Source organism: Macrobrachium rosenbergii, chromosome 54 (assembly GCF_040412425.1).
Source record: "Macrobrachium rosenbergii isolate ZJJX-2024 chromosome 54, ASM4041242v1, whole genome shotgun sequence".
Classification (NCBI taxonomy): domain Eukaryota; kingdom Metazoa; phylum Arthropoda; class Malacostraca; order Decapoda; family Palaemonidae; genus Macrobrachium; species Macrobrachium rosenbergii.
In genome coordinates, this window is record NC_089794.1 from 35808198 (window position 1) to 35823539 (window position 15342).

The 15342-nt window shown below is 34.4% G+C and overlaps 1 protein-coding gene across 1 annotated transcript; it reads left to right on the top strand.

Moving 5' to 3' along the window:
* The first annotated feature begins 6252 nt into the window (after positions 1 to 6252).
* Positions 6253 to 15342, top strand: LOC136834975 (uncharacterized). Its single transcript, XM_067097939.1, has 3 exons — positions 6253 to 6349; positions 13227 to 13478; positions 14303 to 15342. The coding sequence occupies exons 1-3, from the start codon at positions 6335 to 6337 to the stop codon at positions 15188 to 15190; spliced, it is 1155 nt and encodes a 384-aa protein (XP_066954040.1). The 5' UTR covers positions 6253 to 6334; the 3' UTR covers positions 15191 to 15342.

Genomic DNA, 15342 nt, shown 5'->3' on the forward strand with positions numbered 1-15342 from the left:
AGTTTGGCAGTGGAGGGAAAGACACAGCTTTTCCTGATTTCCACAAAGGATAATGGCGGAGGTATTGTTTAATGGATGATACATGTTGTTTAGTCACAAAGTAATTCCATGAATTATATTATGAAGTTATTCTTCCACTGTCATTTATTAGTTTACCTCCAAGGTTGTGAAGATAATAATGATTGCGAAAATGATACGAAGAAAATAGTATCGCTGTTGATTCAAAATAATTGTTGTCGTTATTAGAATTATTATTTTCAACATTAAACCGGTTCGCCTGTCAAGTAAAGGGAGACAATGATCGCTTCCACATTCGTAATTAAACTCCTGAATCGTGGATGAGGCCTCTGTGCATGAAAATTCAGCAGAACTAGCCACCACGTACGTCTAAACAGAAGGCTCACCAGCAGCGTGTCGAACCCCCTACACAAACTGTGCAATCTCTCTCTTCCAAGTTGAGGTCTCTCCAATACTCCTATATCCTTAAAACACTGATCCAATCTTCCACCCATGCTTTTACCACTCCTTCTACGTATCTCCACATTCCTCATCCTTTCAGCACCGTGGGGGGTCGTGTCAGCGTGAGGTGCACTGTTGGCATTACTTAAGGTTCTTTGCAGCGTTCCTTCGGCCCCTAGCTGCAACCTCTTTCGTTCCTTTTACTGTACCTCCGTTCATATTCTCTTTCTTCCATTTTCCTATCCACCCTCTCCTAACAATTGTTTCATAGTGGGACTAGAGGTTTTCCTCCTGTACTCCTTTCAGACCTTTTTACTGTCAATATCAGTTTGAGCTTTGAATGACCTCATAGGTCCCAGCGCTTGGCCTAAATCTTATAGTCTATTCTGTTGTATTCATTCTTTCAGTTTTTCTTGGACCATAAATGCTCCGAAAATGATTAATCTCTACAGCTTCCACCTTCTTTCTCTCATTCGCATTCAACATCTACACGTCACTACCATAGAGGAGAGTCGAATCAGAATCTCTCAGTACACTTCACCAATAATTTACATAGACGCTTCAAGTTTCCTTCCAAGCTTATGGACACATCTGGCTACCTTTTTTGATTCACTTGTTCTGTGACTCGCCCCTTCTTTCATCCCACTAGCAGTCCAGATATTAGCTCCCAGATACCTATAACAGTTAACTGCTTCCGTGTTCCCGCATCCCATTTACCTTAATAACCTCACCATTGCCCACGTTTAGCCTTAACTTTCACCTCTTGCAAACATTATCTTTATTATAGTTATTGTTGTTGTTGTTGTTATATGAAGTTTCATTGCTTTATTTTTTTAACGCCTACATTCCAATAGTATTCCTACCAGTATCTGTGTAGAGCAAAGGCATCGCAGTTGAAGTTATTTACATATTTCCAGAGTAACGTCCATAATTCCCAAGTAATGTTATCCGATGAATCAAGCTGCAAAATCAACGACTGGAACGCCAGACGATCCGCCCACTCCAAGGACGTGAGAATTAGTATCCATCTCCACCGGCTAAGTACCCTAAATCTCTGTAATTTGGGGACAAGAAGTTACTGATGGATGTAGATACGTGAGCATTCTTACATATTTGCTTCGTCCTTGTTTTGCGTGGAGGAGGTCTCAGGTTTTAATCGTTTCGTTTTCTCTTCTTCTGCTTTTAGTTCCTGCTTCTTGCATTCTCGCTCTCCTTCTTCTTTATCTTTTAGTATTTAATGTCTCTATTTTTGTATTTTAGTTAAGGTGTTAGAGTTAATGATGAACAATTAAGTCCCGCCTTCAAAAGAGAAGACTTTATAGGAGTCATGGAAGTAATTTTCTTTATTTTCTCTCATGGCTGTCTACGAAATACAAAATGACGACACGATGACGCTGTTGTGATTATTGCAAACAAATGTATATCTGGTGAAAGTGACCTATATATAAGCTTCATTTCCGAATCGATAAAGATGGGGCAATGAGCTCAACCTCCTCCTAAATTTATGCTTAGCATAAATTATCAGTGTTTTTAAAAAGGAGAAAATCATTGCTTGAATAACTGCTTTTTGATAAAGGAGAGGTTGTGTGTTCCGTAAATTACTGCCTCTTGATAAAGGAGAACTGATCCATGGGGGTAAATTACTAACCTGTATTTTGGTAATGACTTTTGTTTAGAGTAAATTACTACCTTTTGATGAAGGGATGTTTATTTCTTGACGCAGATTACTGCATTTTGATAAAGAGCTGTCGGTTATGCTTGGCGAAAATGAATTCTTTTTGAAATTAATTGAATATAGGATTTTGGCCAAAGGCCAAGCACTGGGACCTGTGAGGTCATTCAGCACTGAAACGTAAATTGACAGTAAAAGGTTTGAAAGGTGCAACAGGAGGAAAACCTCTCAGTAGCACTATGAATCAGGTGTTAGAGAGGGTGGAAAGTCAGATGGAAGAAAGATAACATGAAACGAGGTACAATAAAAGGAACGAAAGGGGTTGCAGCTAGGGAACGAAGGTACGTTGCAAAGAACCTTAAGTAATGCCTACAGTGCACCGCATAAGGTGCACTGACGGCACTAACCCCACCCCTTATTTTATTTTTATTTTTTCTTAAAGGGATGATTTTTTTTTTTTTTTGAAAAGGAGACGGTTATAATTAACGCAAAATACTGCCTTTTGATAAAGGGAACGTCAGGATTGGCGCAGATTACTGCCTTTTGATAAAGGGTAAGTTAGTGTTGACGCAAATTACTACCTTTTGATACACGGGAAGTCACACTTGGCTTGAATTTCAGCCTTTTGATAAAGGGAAAGTTAGACGACGCAGATTATTGCCTTTTGATATAGGGGTAGGTTATGCTTGCCTTAATTTACTGCAATTTAATAAAAATGGCAAATATTTCTGACCCACATAAAACTGCCTTTTGATAAAAATAAGGTTATGCGTGGTGTAAATCACTGCCTTGTAACAAGGGGGCCCAATATCTTGACCCATATTACTGCCTTTTATTAAAACGAAGGTCATGCTCGGTGTAAATCACTGCCTTTTGATGAACAGAGACGTTGTACGTGTCGAAAACAGCACGGTCTTTGGATGATGGGAAGGCTTTATCTTTCAAATAAAAAAAAAAAAAAAAAAAATTAAAAAAACATAAGTTACAGAGCAAGAACCACGCACACTGTGGTGTTTATCTTCAATTAGCCAGGAATGAAAGTTCGCCAATAAATTGGCGAATGCAGCAACACCTTGTTTTGAGCCGCATTTGGCCTCAATTATTGTCTTACATTTTTTCTCCTCCTCTTCGTCTCCGAAGACTGAGTGACATATCTTGGGCGTAGCCGTGTTTAGCGGCTACCTACCTCGGGGTGCGGTCTGTGCACAGACTAAATTTCTGTGTGATCTGTAAATGATTCCTGGACAAGATTTTCCTCAGGCGGCGTCGGTCAAAAATCGCTAATATTTATTCATACGAATTTTATGTTTTTATGCGGTTTATGCTTAATGCAGTGAGCTTAGGAAAGTGGAGAACGGCTTATTATTAAAATTATTGACGTGCATCGGCACCGGGCATTAAATCAGACACAGAACCGTTTGGAAAAAATTAACAAAATAAAGAAAACTTATTTCGGTGTTTCTCTTGCGTAAAGTGAAATTACGTTATTGTGTAAGAAACATTTTGGGATTTCTCTGTTTTCCTCACTCTTACTTTTACTGTATTTATTATCTTTCTGTTTGTGTGTCACTGTTATTTTTTCATTGAAATCTCTCTCTCTCTCTCTCTCTCTCTCTCTCTCTCTCTCTCTCTTTGTATGTATGTCTGTCTGTCTCTCCAGGTCTATTGCCTTATTTTCGTAGTGCATAACGTATACCAAAGTATACAGGGTAATTTCTCTCTCTCTCTCTCTCTCTCTCTCTCTCTCTCTCTCTCTCTCTCTCTCTCTCTCTCTTTTACTTTATTGTTTCATCTCCGCCCTTTTATTTTCTCAGGAAAAATCATGTGTCACAGACAAGGTTCCAAAAGTGTACCTGTTTGTATTTTTCTCTGTGCAAGAATATGCATACCATTATTGTAAGGCCTTTCTGTGGGATCTCTCTCTCTCTCTCTCTCTCTCTCTCTCTCTCTCTCTCTCTCTCTCTCTCTCTCTCTCTCACGCGCGCAGTTGAGAATCTTGAAACAAAAGCATAATCACCCAATTGTTCTCGAAATCTCCATTCCTCATCAATGAACTTATTGTGTCTGGATAATGTCATTTAGAGTCGCGTCTGCTTGTTGGTAGTTCAGCTGAAATATTGTAATTTAAATGTGGAATTCTTTTTAAATTATGTAAAAGTTTTATGTACTTTCGCTTTATTTCTATGAAAAATGTTCAACTTTTTCTAAGGAAAAATGTTAAAGAATGGCAGTAAACTTTATGAATAGATACATATAAATCATCATTTCAATTTTTTTTTTTTTCATTTCATATGGGATACATAATGGCATTAATTCACCTAGTCTAACGGTCGCCCGGTTAAAAAAAAAAAATATTGTAAAAATAAACGTAAATTTTTCAGTAATCTACGAACGGGAAACAAAAACAATGAGAAACAAACTTGAATGGCAAAATAACCGGATTCGATTCCGAGCGAGAGAGGCCAATTTAGGCACGATTTTATAAAGCCTATCGCGCATGTATTGAACTAAAATGTGAATTAAGACTTGGTAGTCGGTCAACTGCTGTGGCCACAACCAAGACGGGAAAAGGCGTTAGGCTAACAACCTCACTCCTCCCCCCCAAAAAAAACTTCTTGCGAACCTGATGGTTAGCACTCCTCCTCCCCCCGTGGACCCCTCTTTCAAGGGGGGGAACAGCATGAAAGAAAATAATGAATAATTATGAAAACATCTGTTTCATAACCAACGACTCTGTCATATGATTTCACTGAAGATACGTATTCGCAAAGTTAAAGTGAACTTTTTAATGCTTGTAGGACACACTTGAGTCCTCAAAATCCTATAAAATAAATTTGGGGTCTGATTTCAGGTGGGAAATAAAAACCGGAAAAAAATAGTTTTTAATTATCTGTTCTGATGGTTAGGTTTATCATTTTGTTATTTAACCTATATGATTTTTAAATTTATTTATTAATTTTTTCAAGCATGTGCCGTCTCTTCCGCAAGCTGAAGTCATCTTTTTTGTTTATTGTGAATAATGATTTTGTTATTTTTTATATTTACGTATTTAACAATTCCACTTTTATTCCTTCAAGGATTTTTCCTTAGGAAAAGAGAAAAATTTTTTCACATAAAGCAAAAATAAACAAACTTATACAAAATTTAATATGAAGACCGCCTTTAAATTACAAACAATATTTCAGTAGAACTATCAATAAACAGACTTAATAATAATAATAATAATAATAATAATAATAATAATAATAATAAATAATAACAACAACAACAACAATAATAATAACAACAACAATAATAATAATAATAATAATAATAATAATAATAATAATAATTTCATTACTCTGCAATCGTAAATTCAATATCAATATAATGCACACAATTTTACAACGTATAAATCCTGTAAATTATGTATAAAATCTTTTACTGACTACATTCATGGTTTTACTTGAAATCTGACCTCCATTTCACATTAAGAATATACCTTTGTCAAAAAGAAAATCAAATAAATCCAAATTTATAGTTAACGAAAGATAAGTGTGAGAAATGCACATACCTTCCGGGAATTGATTCGATAAGAGAAGGCGACGGGACGGGCAATGGCCTTATATATCGTAAGCCTAAAGGCTGAATAAGTAACATAGGATGGGTAAAAGTCACAACAACAATAATTTTTTAATGATTATTGAATATTGTGATTTAAAAAAATGAATAAGTAAAATGAAAATTAACAAAAACTAAGAAAATAAAATTTGAAAAATTCTAGAACCATTCAGTTACTTAGTGATCTTAAACAGAAGCCTAAACAGCAGCTCGTCAGCCCCCAATTAATGAGATGTTTATATAAATTTATATGCTATTTTATTTTCCCCTTTTGAGTTAACGGTCAGCTACATACAATAACTCAAAACCAGCAAAGAAGTCTCAATGACATGATAACCACTACAAAAGACAAAAGAATTCCTTACTGAAACTCGCAACGCCATTTGTACACAGATTATAATTGCATTCATTACGCCTCTGAGGTGTAATTAGGTTGTAAATAAGCTAATCTCGATATAAATTCAAAATAAACGTCCTCACGCCATCTCACTTACCGCCGTTTGTGGTCAAAATGCGCGCGAGCGCGCCGGTGGGTGTGGTGTGGGAACGTATAAATAAGAGGCAGTTCATCTTGCCAGCGTTGTTTGAACCAACGCCCTCGACATGACAAGCTCTGAGGTAAACGCTGGGAGGAAAAGTGCGCTCTTTATTTACGTTTCTCGTGTTCCATCGGCGCCTCTGCAGTGATCTCGATTTGTCTTGAATAGGAAAAACGGTGAATGAATTCCGAAATGGTGCTACTACTGTTTACTTGAAAATTAAGTATGGCGCATCGTAAGTGACTGTAATTGTTGTTTCATAGTAGATCAATTGTGAAAAGTAGCTGCGTCTTCTTCAGTAGCGGTGTTCGACCTCGCTGGTGATGAATGACCGTAAATGAAAAGTGGCTGATTTGAATAAGAGTAACGTTTGGCACTTCCATAGTGATTTTGATGGCTGTGGGTTAGTAAAATGGTTATGGAAATGTACGATAACCATTCACCAGTCAAGAAAGTGCTTAAATAAGCGAAATGCGAGTTTGTGATCCACTTGTCTTTTCCCTATAGTGCCAGTTTTCTCTCAGATTTATTTTCCATCTAATTTCTTCACTAGACTGATTTTTTCGTCTAGGCTGCCTTCTCTTTTAAGAGTGTTGACATTCTTAGATCCCATTATACTTTCATCATTTTTACCTAATAGCTGAAAAACCACTCAGGTTTTATTCTCCTTTTCAAGGTCTTTAGGTTAATTAAAGCATTAGGTTGTCCGTTCCGTTAACCGTTCGGTGAACGTAAAATGGATGATGGTTGTGTTAAAAAAAAAGGCGAAAGTGAAATGAGAATATGGTAATTCTGCTTGAAGAATATTCTGTTCTTGATTTTCTTCAACATACTGTGTTTTCTAGCCTTCCATAACAATAACCCTTTTTCAAATCAAATAAACAAGTCAGTCAAACAGTGGAGGTTTTTCATTTAAATTTATCTTTAATTTTTTTTTTAAATTGCACATTTTGTGTTGTCACTTATTCTTCCCTTCTATCCGAGGGATTATCAGGACTTTTTACCCATTTTTTTTACAGGGCTTTCGTTACGGTGGGAATATGGTATTGTAATTACCGAAAGATGAGCGATAATTACTGGGAAAGTTACGAAACAGCGACAGACTTTTGTGTGGTGTCTCGTATGACTGACACGGTACAAGTAGTACTTGAGCATGTGCTGAATGATAGTAATTACAATTATAGTCAGAGACAATAGGATAAACAAAAATAAAGATATAGGAATTATTCGCACAAATGGAACTAAACCTTATGTTAGGTTAGGTTAGCTTGGGTAGGTTAGGTTTGGTCTCAAAATATCCCAAACTTTAGTTTTTTAGTATTTTTATGGGAGGCAGACGGGAAATGCAATTAAATGCCATCGTGTATCCCAGAATAAATTGGCCAAAGTAAGACAGTGGGTTCTTCGACGACTGAGGTGATAGCCTCGCCTCTACACATTTGTGAGGATATAGGTAACAAGGGGTTATTTTTTACCTTATGCATTGTTTCTTGTTCCTCCTCATTGGGCTCTGGTTTAGACAAAAATTTTGCAGGACCAGCACGTTAGTACCAACTATCCAAGGGGAAGAGTGGTATGGTGTGTATATAGATACATATGTATTATTATATATATAATATAATATATATATATTTATATTATATATATATTATAATATATATATATATATATATATATATATATATATATATATATATATATATATATATATATATATATATATATATATATATATATATATATATATATGTATGTATGTATGTATGTATACACACACACACACACACACACATATATATATATATATATATATATATATATATATATATATATATATATATATATATATATATATATATATATATATATATATATATATATATATTATGTATTTGTCATACACCTTGACATTATTTTATATTCACAAATATTGAGCTGCAAATGTTGTTTAATATCCAGTTCCATATGCCTCGGGAATAACTTTCACTGAAGGGAAATTATGATTGATAAATGCTTCGCCACTACTTGTATCGAAGCACTTATCAATTATGATTCTCCTCAGGTGTAAATTATCCCCGAAATGTGTATTGAATGACATTTGTGGCTCAATATTTGTATATATATATATATATATAATGACATTTGTGGCATATATATATATATATATATATACAATATTTATATATATATATATATATATATATATATATATATATATATATATATATATATATATATATATATATATATATATATATATATATATATATTCATCAGAATATGATATAAGAAAATCTGAATGATTGAAATATAGCTCAAAAGGAAAAACGCTAACGCCTAAATATCTGATGCATTTTCGTCAATCTTTCTATCTTAAGCTTACCATAAGAATTCCCCCTGATAGGACTTATTAAGATCAACCCCAAAAAAAAAAAAAAAATATGCAAGAAAATAAGAAACATTCTCATTAACGTCAGCAACGCCTGGTATGAAATCTCAACTTGCAAGATCATCGCAGACACGTATTTTCGCCATTAGAGAATGCCATAGTTTCAACCAACAGTGAAGGAAAAAAAAGCATCGTCGTATCATTTTCCTCTCGAAGACCCTCGCAAAACCGCAGCAGAAAATTACCCCCTCCCATTGTCTTCGTCGGACAAGTATTGCACAAGAACGAGGCCTCAGAGCCCTGCCTAATTGCTCTGAGCTAATTGAGGACTAATTCTTCAGACAGACGAATGATTTGTCCAGGATCTAATGCGATGACTCGGGACTTAATTACTCCGGATTCTCCTTTGCGTTTGTGGTCGTCTTAGCGATGACGAATGGGCTAGTTCTCGATGGTTTTGTCGTGATATAGGCTAGTTTTATATATGAAGACGTTCAAGAATATACACATTTACATACTGCATAAACACATACCTATATATATGTATATATATATATATATATATACTAATATATAAATATATATATATATATATCAAATATCGTTCGATATCCAGTTCACTACACTGTGGGAATAACTTACACCCAAGGGGAATTACTGATAAGTGTTGCGTCCCCGGCACACAAAACCTATCAATTAAAATTCCTAAGGTATAGTGAAGTGGTTATTAAACGGTGTTTGCGGCTTAACATTTGTGAATATAATAGTCACAAGTGTATGTGAGAAAAATTCATACATATATACACACATACATAGATATGTGTATATATATGTATATATAAAATTTATATATATATATATATATATATATATATATATATACAGTATATGTATATATAAAATTTATATATATATATATATATATATATATATATATATTATGTGCATATAATTATACATGTATATACATATACCAAATATATATATAATTCTAAGTGTGATATCTTGATACTAATGCAAGACTACAACTAAATATGAAATAATACCAGCATGCTGGTTAAATGTAAAAAAACCTAACCTAACCTAACCTAACCTAACCTAACCTAGAATACCCTAAACTAACCTAAACAAACTAACAAATCCAACCACTAGTAAACTTGTAGAATTAAAGGCAAATTTTATTACCTTTCAGAACCCCTGAGAGAGTTGTCGCATGACATAAATTTCAATTTTGGATCAAGGCCGTCAAATGATTCGATATCATTCCCATTGTATGCTTAAAATTATTTTCATCACTTTGCGTAAAAATAAGAAGTTTATCAATGTTATTTTCGCATTTTAGCCGCGTTTAAAGAATTATGAGCGGCATTTAGTGAAAACTGTTTTTCCTTCAACATTGTCAATCCATTAAAATTCCAGAATTGTATTTACTGTTCTCACCTGTATTTGGTACAGTATGTGGATTTCGTCACTTAGTGATTTTTGTAGTGTAAACAAATGTAATCTCACTTTTTTTTTTTTATCTTGTTACAGAAATACGTCGGATAGCTAAAATGCTTTTCACATTTGACAAAAAATAATTTCTATTTTTCTTTTGTTAAAAAAATTTTTCCCTTCATCTTTATCATTCTGTCATAATTCCAAAATTATTTTTACTATTTGACCCATATTTGTTACAGTACAGCATATGGTTTTAGCTACTTAATAATTTTTGTAGTGAAAACAAATGTATATTTTCCCTATTTTGCCTTAATATAAACTAGACGTCTCACAATTTAAATGCTTTTGACACCTGACAAAAAATAAATGATGTTTCTTCCAAAACACATCACTATAAAATAATCTTCCCCCAAATGAAAACGAGCAATCAAAACCATTTATCTTAATTAAACTCCCCAGAACAGACGTCATTCACTAGAAAGCCATTCTCTTAGCAACAGACAAGTCATGCAATCATTAACGTTCGGATTTCACTTACTGGATACATCCAACGAATCTGCTTTCTTTCAAACGTCGACGCAATCTGTTCTGACACTTCTTCTTCTTCCATGAAATCCTTCACTGGAAATATCCAGCTCTCTGGCGATTTAGAAAGGAAAAGGATTCTGCGGCCACTTCGCGTATCCTGGTGACATATGCGCGCCCGGGAAGAAATTGCAATTTGGCGTTGCTTTTTTTTTTTGCGGTAATGGAAGTTCCATAATGAATGGCAGACTCTTCCTCAATTTAAGCAGATCAACAGCTGTCCGACTTTTGTTATTTAGCTTAAGGACTGGTAATTATTTTGGAGTGAATGGCCACAGTTGTATACATTTGTATAATAGCATTATTAGCATTACTTTGTTCTTATATATATATATATATATATATATATATATATATATATATATATATATATATATATTATCATATGTCATGATGAACGTATGTATGAGCTCATATATAATTATTATTATTATTATTATTATTATTATTATTATTATTATATTATTATTACAAACTTACACGCACGAACGTTAATGCCTTTACTACGTTAATTTATAAGATAATAATAATAATAATAATAATAATAATAATAATAATAATAATAATAATAATGCTGTATATCAGGTCCACAATAACATTCAGTGGTGAATTATGTTGATTTTATATCCCGTTCTCGATCTAGAGGAGAAATACCTACCTACAATAATAATAATAATAATAATAATAATAATAATAATAATAATAATAATAATAATAATAATAATAATAATAATAATAATAAACCGACAAGCACAAACGTTGATGCTCTTATTCCAATCACTTCTATGATACATAAATATATTAATTTTCCCACCTCGTTGCATTATGCATAATGAACACATTCAACGTTACTCATGCATAATAAATATGTGACTTGGAGTATTTCAAAGGAAAATATTTAAGTGCCGGGGAATAATTATGAGTCGAGTTTGCATGTAAATGCATTGCATATATTAAGTACGCTTTTTATCTACCTATTTGTATATACATAGATACATATCTCATTGTAAATACATGCATACATAACTATAAAATATTTGCTGTTGTAGCAGAATTCCATCTAACAGAGGTTGCAAATACATACATAACTACATACATATGTATATACATGTATAAATATGTATATATATACGTATATATATGTACATTTATATACATATGTATGTATGCATGTATGTATGGGCAACCTTTATTAGATGGAATTCTGCTATAACAAAATATAAATATATATATATATATATATATATATATATATATATATATACTATATATATATATATATATATATGTATTTATATGTATGTATATATTAATTTATATATACATATGTATTTATATGTATAAATATATATTAATTTATATATACATATATATATATATATATATATATATATATATACACTGTATATATATATATATATATATATATATATATATATATTATACATATACATATATATATATATATATATATATATATATATATATATATATATATAACTTCTCACATTCTGGTTCTGCGTAATCGCTGTATTCGAACTGGACTTGTTGCTCGCATCAATAACGATAATAACGCTCGCGAGCCTTGGCGTGGCGTTATGGAGTCCTTTGTTGTGTCATTTAGACCGTTATTTATCGCTAAGACTATCATCATTATTTTCAGCCTTGTTCTTCTTAACATTAATCTTCGCTTCCATTACTGTAAAATTCAAGCTCCGTTAACTGTGGCTAGATCATTTTCCTTCATTTTATCTAATTATTCTATGAATGATCACTGCTGTCGTATATGTCAGTTTCTATTATATTTAATAATTTTCAATTACATTTCTGATTATCCTGAAAATAATATGTACTGACAGTTGAAGGGTGCCAGTAATTTTCTCCTGCATCATCCATAATTGTTCTCAAAATTGCTGAGCGTTAAGAACATTCTGGGAATGAAGACAAAGACGTTTAACGTTAGCATAATCTTCATTAATTATGTATGACAGCTTTAAAAGTAATTAAACTACACAGTGATTCAAGGAATTCGAGCAGTAACAAAAACTAGCAGGTGGGGCTATCCATCTTGAGGGTGCTTCACTCTTCACTTTCCCCATCTTTTTCCCTTTCACTGAAGGAGTTATATCCCATTTCCGCTATAGATCTTTGGCAAGTGGGCCTGCCCATCTCCCTCATAGCCTAGTTAGATTGTCATTCTTGATTACTGAGCGTTTTCTCTCTTCTCGGTCAGCGAGAAGCTTTATATATACGTATATATATATATATATATATATATATATATATATATATATATATATATAAATATAATATATATATATATATATATATATATATAAATATATATATATATACGTATATATATACATATATATAAATGTATATATGTATTTATATATAATATATATATATATATATATATATATATATATATATATATATATATATATATATATATATATATATATATATAGAGAGAGAGAGAGAGAGAGAGAGAGAGAGAGAGAGAGAGACAAACACTAACCCATTTACCCATTTCCAGCGGCTCTTCTACCTCTTGCTGACCTTCTTAGCCTATGCCATAGCTACCGACGACGAAGCCCCGTCGAAGCGTAGCTATGGACGAAGAGAGGGTCCCGTTCACTTTCCACTGACTTATTCCCACGGCCCCCGGGACGTCCAGCCGCCCTTCGGCTTCCAGAGAAGACAGGGAGGCGGTTCTCCTTATCCTCCTCCTCCTCGGGGCTACAATGTGACCGGACCAGAAGGTCGTTCTCTGTACTCAGATTTGGCGGTAAATTTAATTGAGATTTTTTTTTTCATAGAATTTGCTGTTTTGTTTTTATTGCAGGAAAGTTGTTCAAAATTATTAATAAAAAAATTGAGTATTTGTTGTAGCGGTTGTATTTACCTGGTTATAGTGTTGCAGCAGTTGTTTTACCAGGTTATTGTGTTTTAGAAGTTGAATTTACCATGTTATAGTGTTGTAGCAGTTGTATTTACCAGTTATAGTGTTGTAGCAGTTGTATTTACCAGGTCATAGTGTTGTAGCAGTTGTATTTACCAGGTCATAGTATTGTAGCAGTTGTATTTTGCTAGGTTATAGTGTTGTAGCAGTTGTATTTACCAGGTTGTAGTGTTGTAGCAGTTGTATTTACCAGGTTATAGTGTTGTAGCAGTTGTATTTACCAGGCTGTAGTGTTGTAGCAGTTGTATTTACCAGGTATATAGTAAATGTGACCAGAAGATTTAATTTTTTTCTCTATTCGTGTGAGCATTCCCTGACCCCTTCAAGTAATGTCCGTAAATTGATTGGTAGACAGTTTTCCATTTAATTATAAGAATAACCAAGTTTCCCACTTAATTATAAGAACAACTGGATCTTTCCTAGATAGTGACCCCCAACAAAGTGCGGGGGTCGTTATTTAGGACTAATATTTCTTGGGGGTCATTATCTGTATGATATTTACAATCTTACGGTGGTCCCCAACGGGCTTGTACTAAACACGCCGCAAAGGGGATACATACCGGTTTAAAACCTTGGGGAAGTCATTATCCAGGAAAGATCCGAATAACTCGGATGTGCTTGGTAACAATCAGTCTCTCTCCAAACCGCAGGAAGAACTACCATACAGTTACGAGTACAACGTCAAGGACGACTACGAAGGAGCTCACTATGGCCACAAGGAATCCGGAGAAGGCAGCAATACCAATGGCCAATACTTCGTCCGTCTCCCAGACGGTCGCGTCCAAACCGTCACGTACTACACTGACAAAGAGGGATTCCATTCCGACGTAGCTTACGCCGGGAACGTTAAACCTGGGGCTTCAGGTGAAGGTGGGAATAGTAAGGCCCCTAACCCAGTTTACTCAGGCCCTGTGGCACCTCCCACGTTACCCGCACCTCCTTACAAAGGACTGAGGATACCCTATTTGCCAGGGACTTCATATAACAAAGGAATTCCAGAGCCAGTTCCCGGGAAAAGTTTGGTAAGCGTCCCAGCAGTGGTGCCTGCCTACGTGCCGTCCGTTTCAGGCTTAGCTCTATACGCATCTGTTAGACCCTACGCAAGACCGCCACCAGCGAGTTATCTGCATGGGCCTTCAGCCTATCCACTCTCAGAGGAAGAATCTTTTGATCCTGATACCATATACACAGACTCGATATCTCACCCAGGCGGATCATCCCAAGGCTCATTCTATACAGGATCTCAACGGGGGCCCTCCTCAGGATACATGTCTTCTGCCCTTAGCGGAGGATTTGCCGAAACGCCCCGCCCAGCAGGGTTAACTCTCGAGATCACGAATCCTCTCACTAATGAGACCCTTCTTGTAGACCTGGACGAAGTTGATAAGAAATTCGATCAGCCCGTGATTAAACATAATAAGCCCGGCGCTCAGCACGACGAAGAAGTCGACATCCCAGTACCTGGTTTCGCCGCTGGAACGCTTTTCCGCAACGAGGTAGATGTTGAAAGCTTCAAAGGTAAATCCAAGCATGGTTAGTGCAGTCAGATCCCTCTCGGGTGTTTATTTATAACGCTCCCTACTTTCACAAGTAAAACAATTTTTTTACACTTAACAAAAAGTTTTTTTTATATTCTAATGGTCTTCGCTAGAAGAGCTGTAAGTTTGTTAATAAATATTTGTTTTAAGAA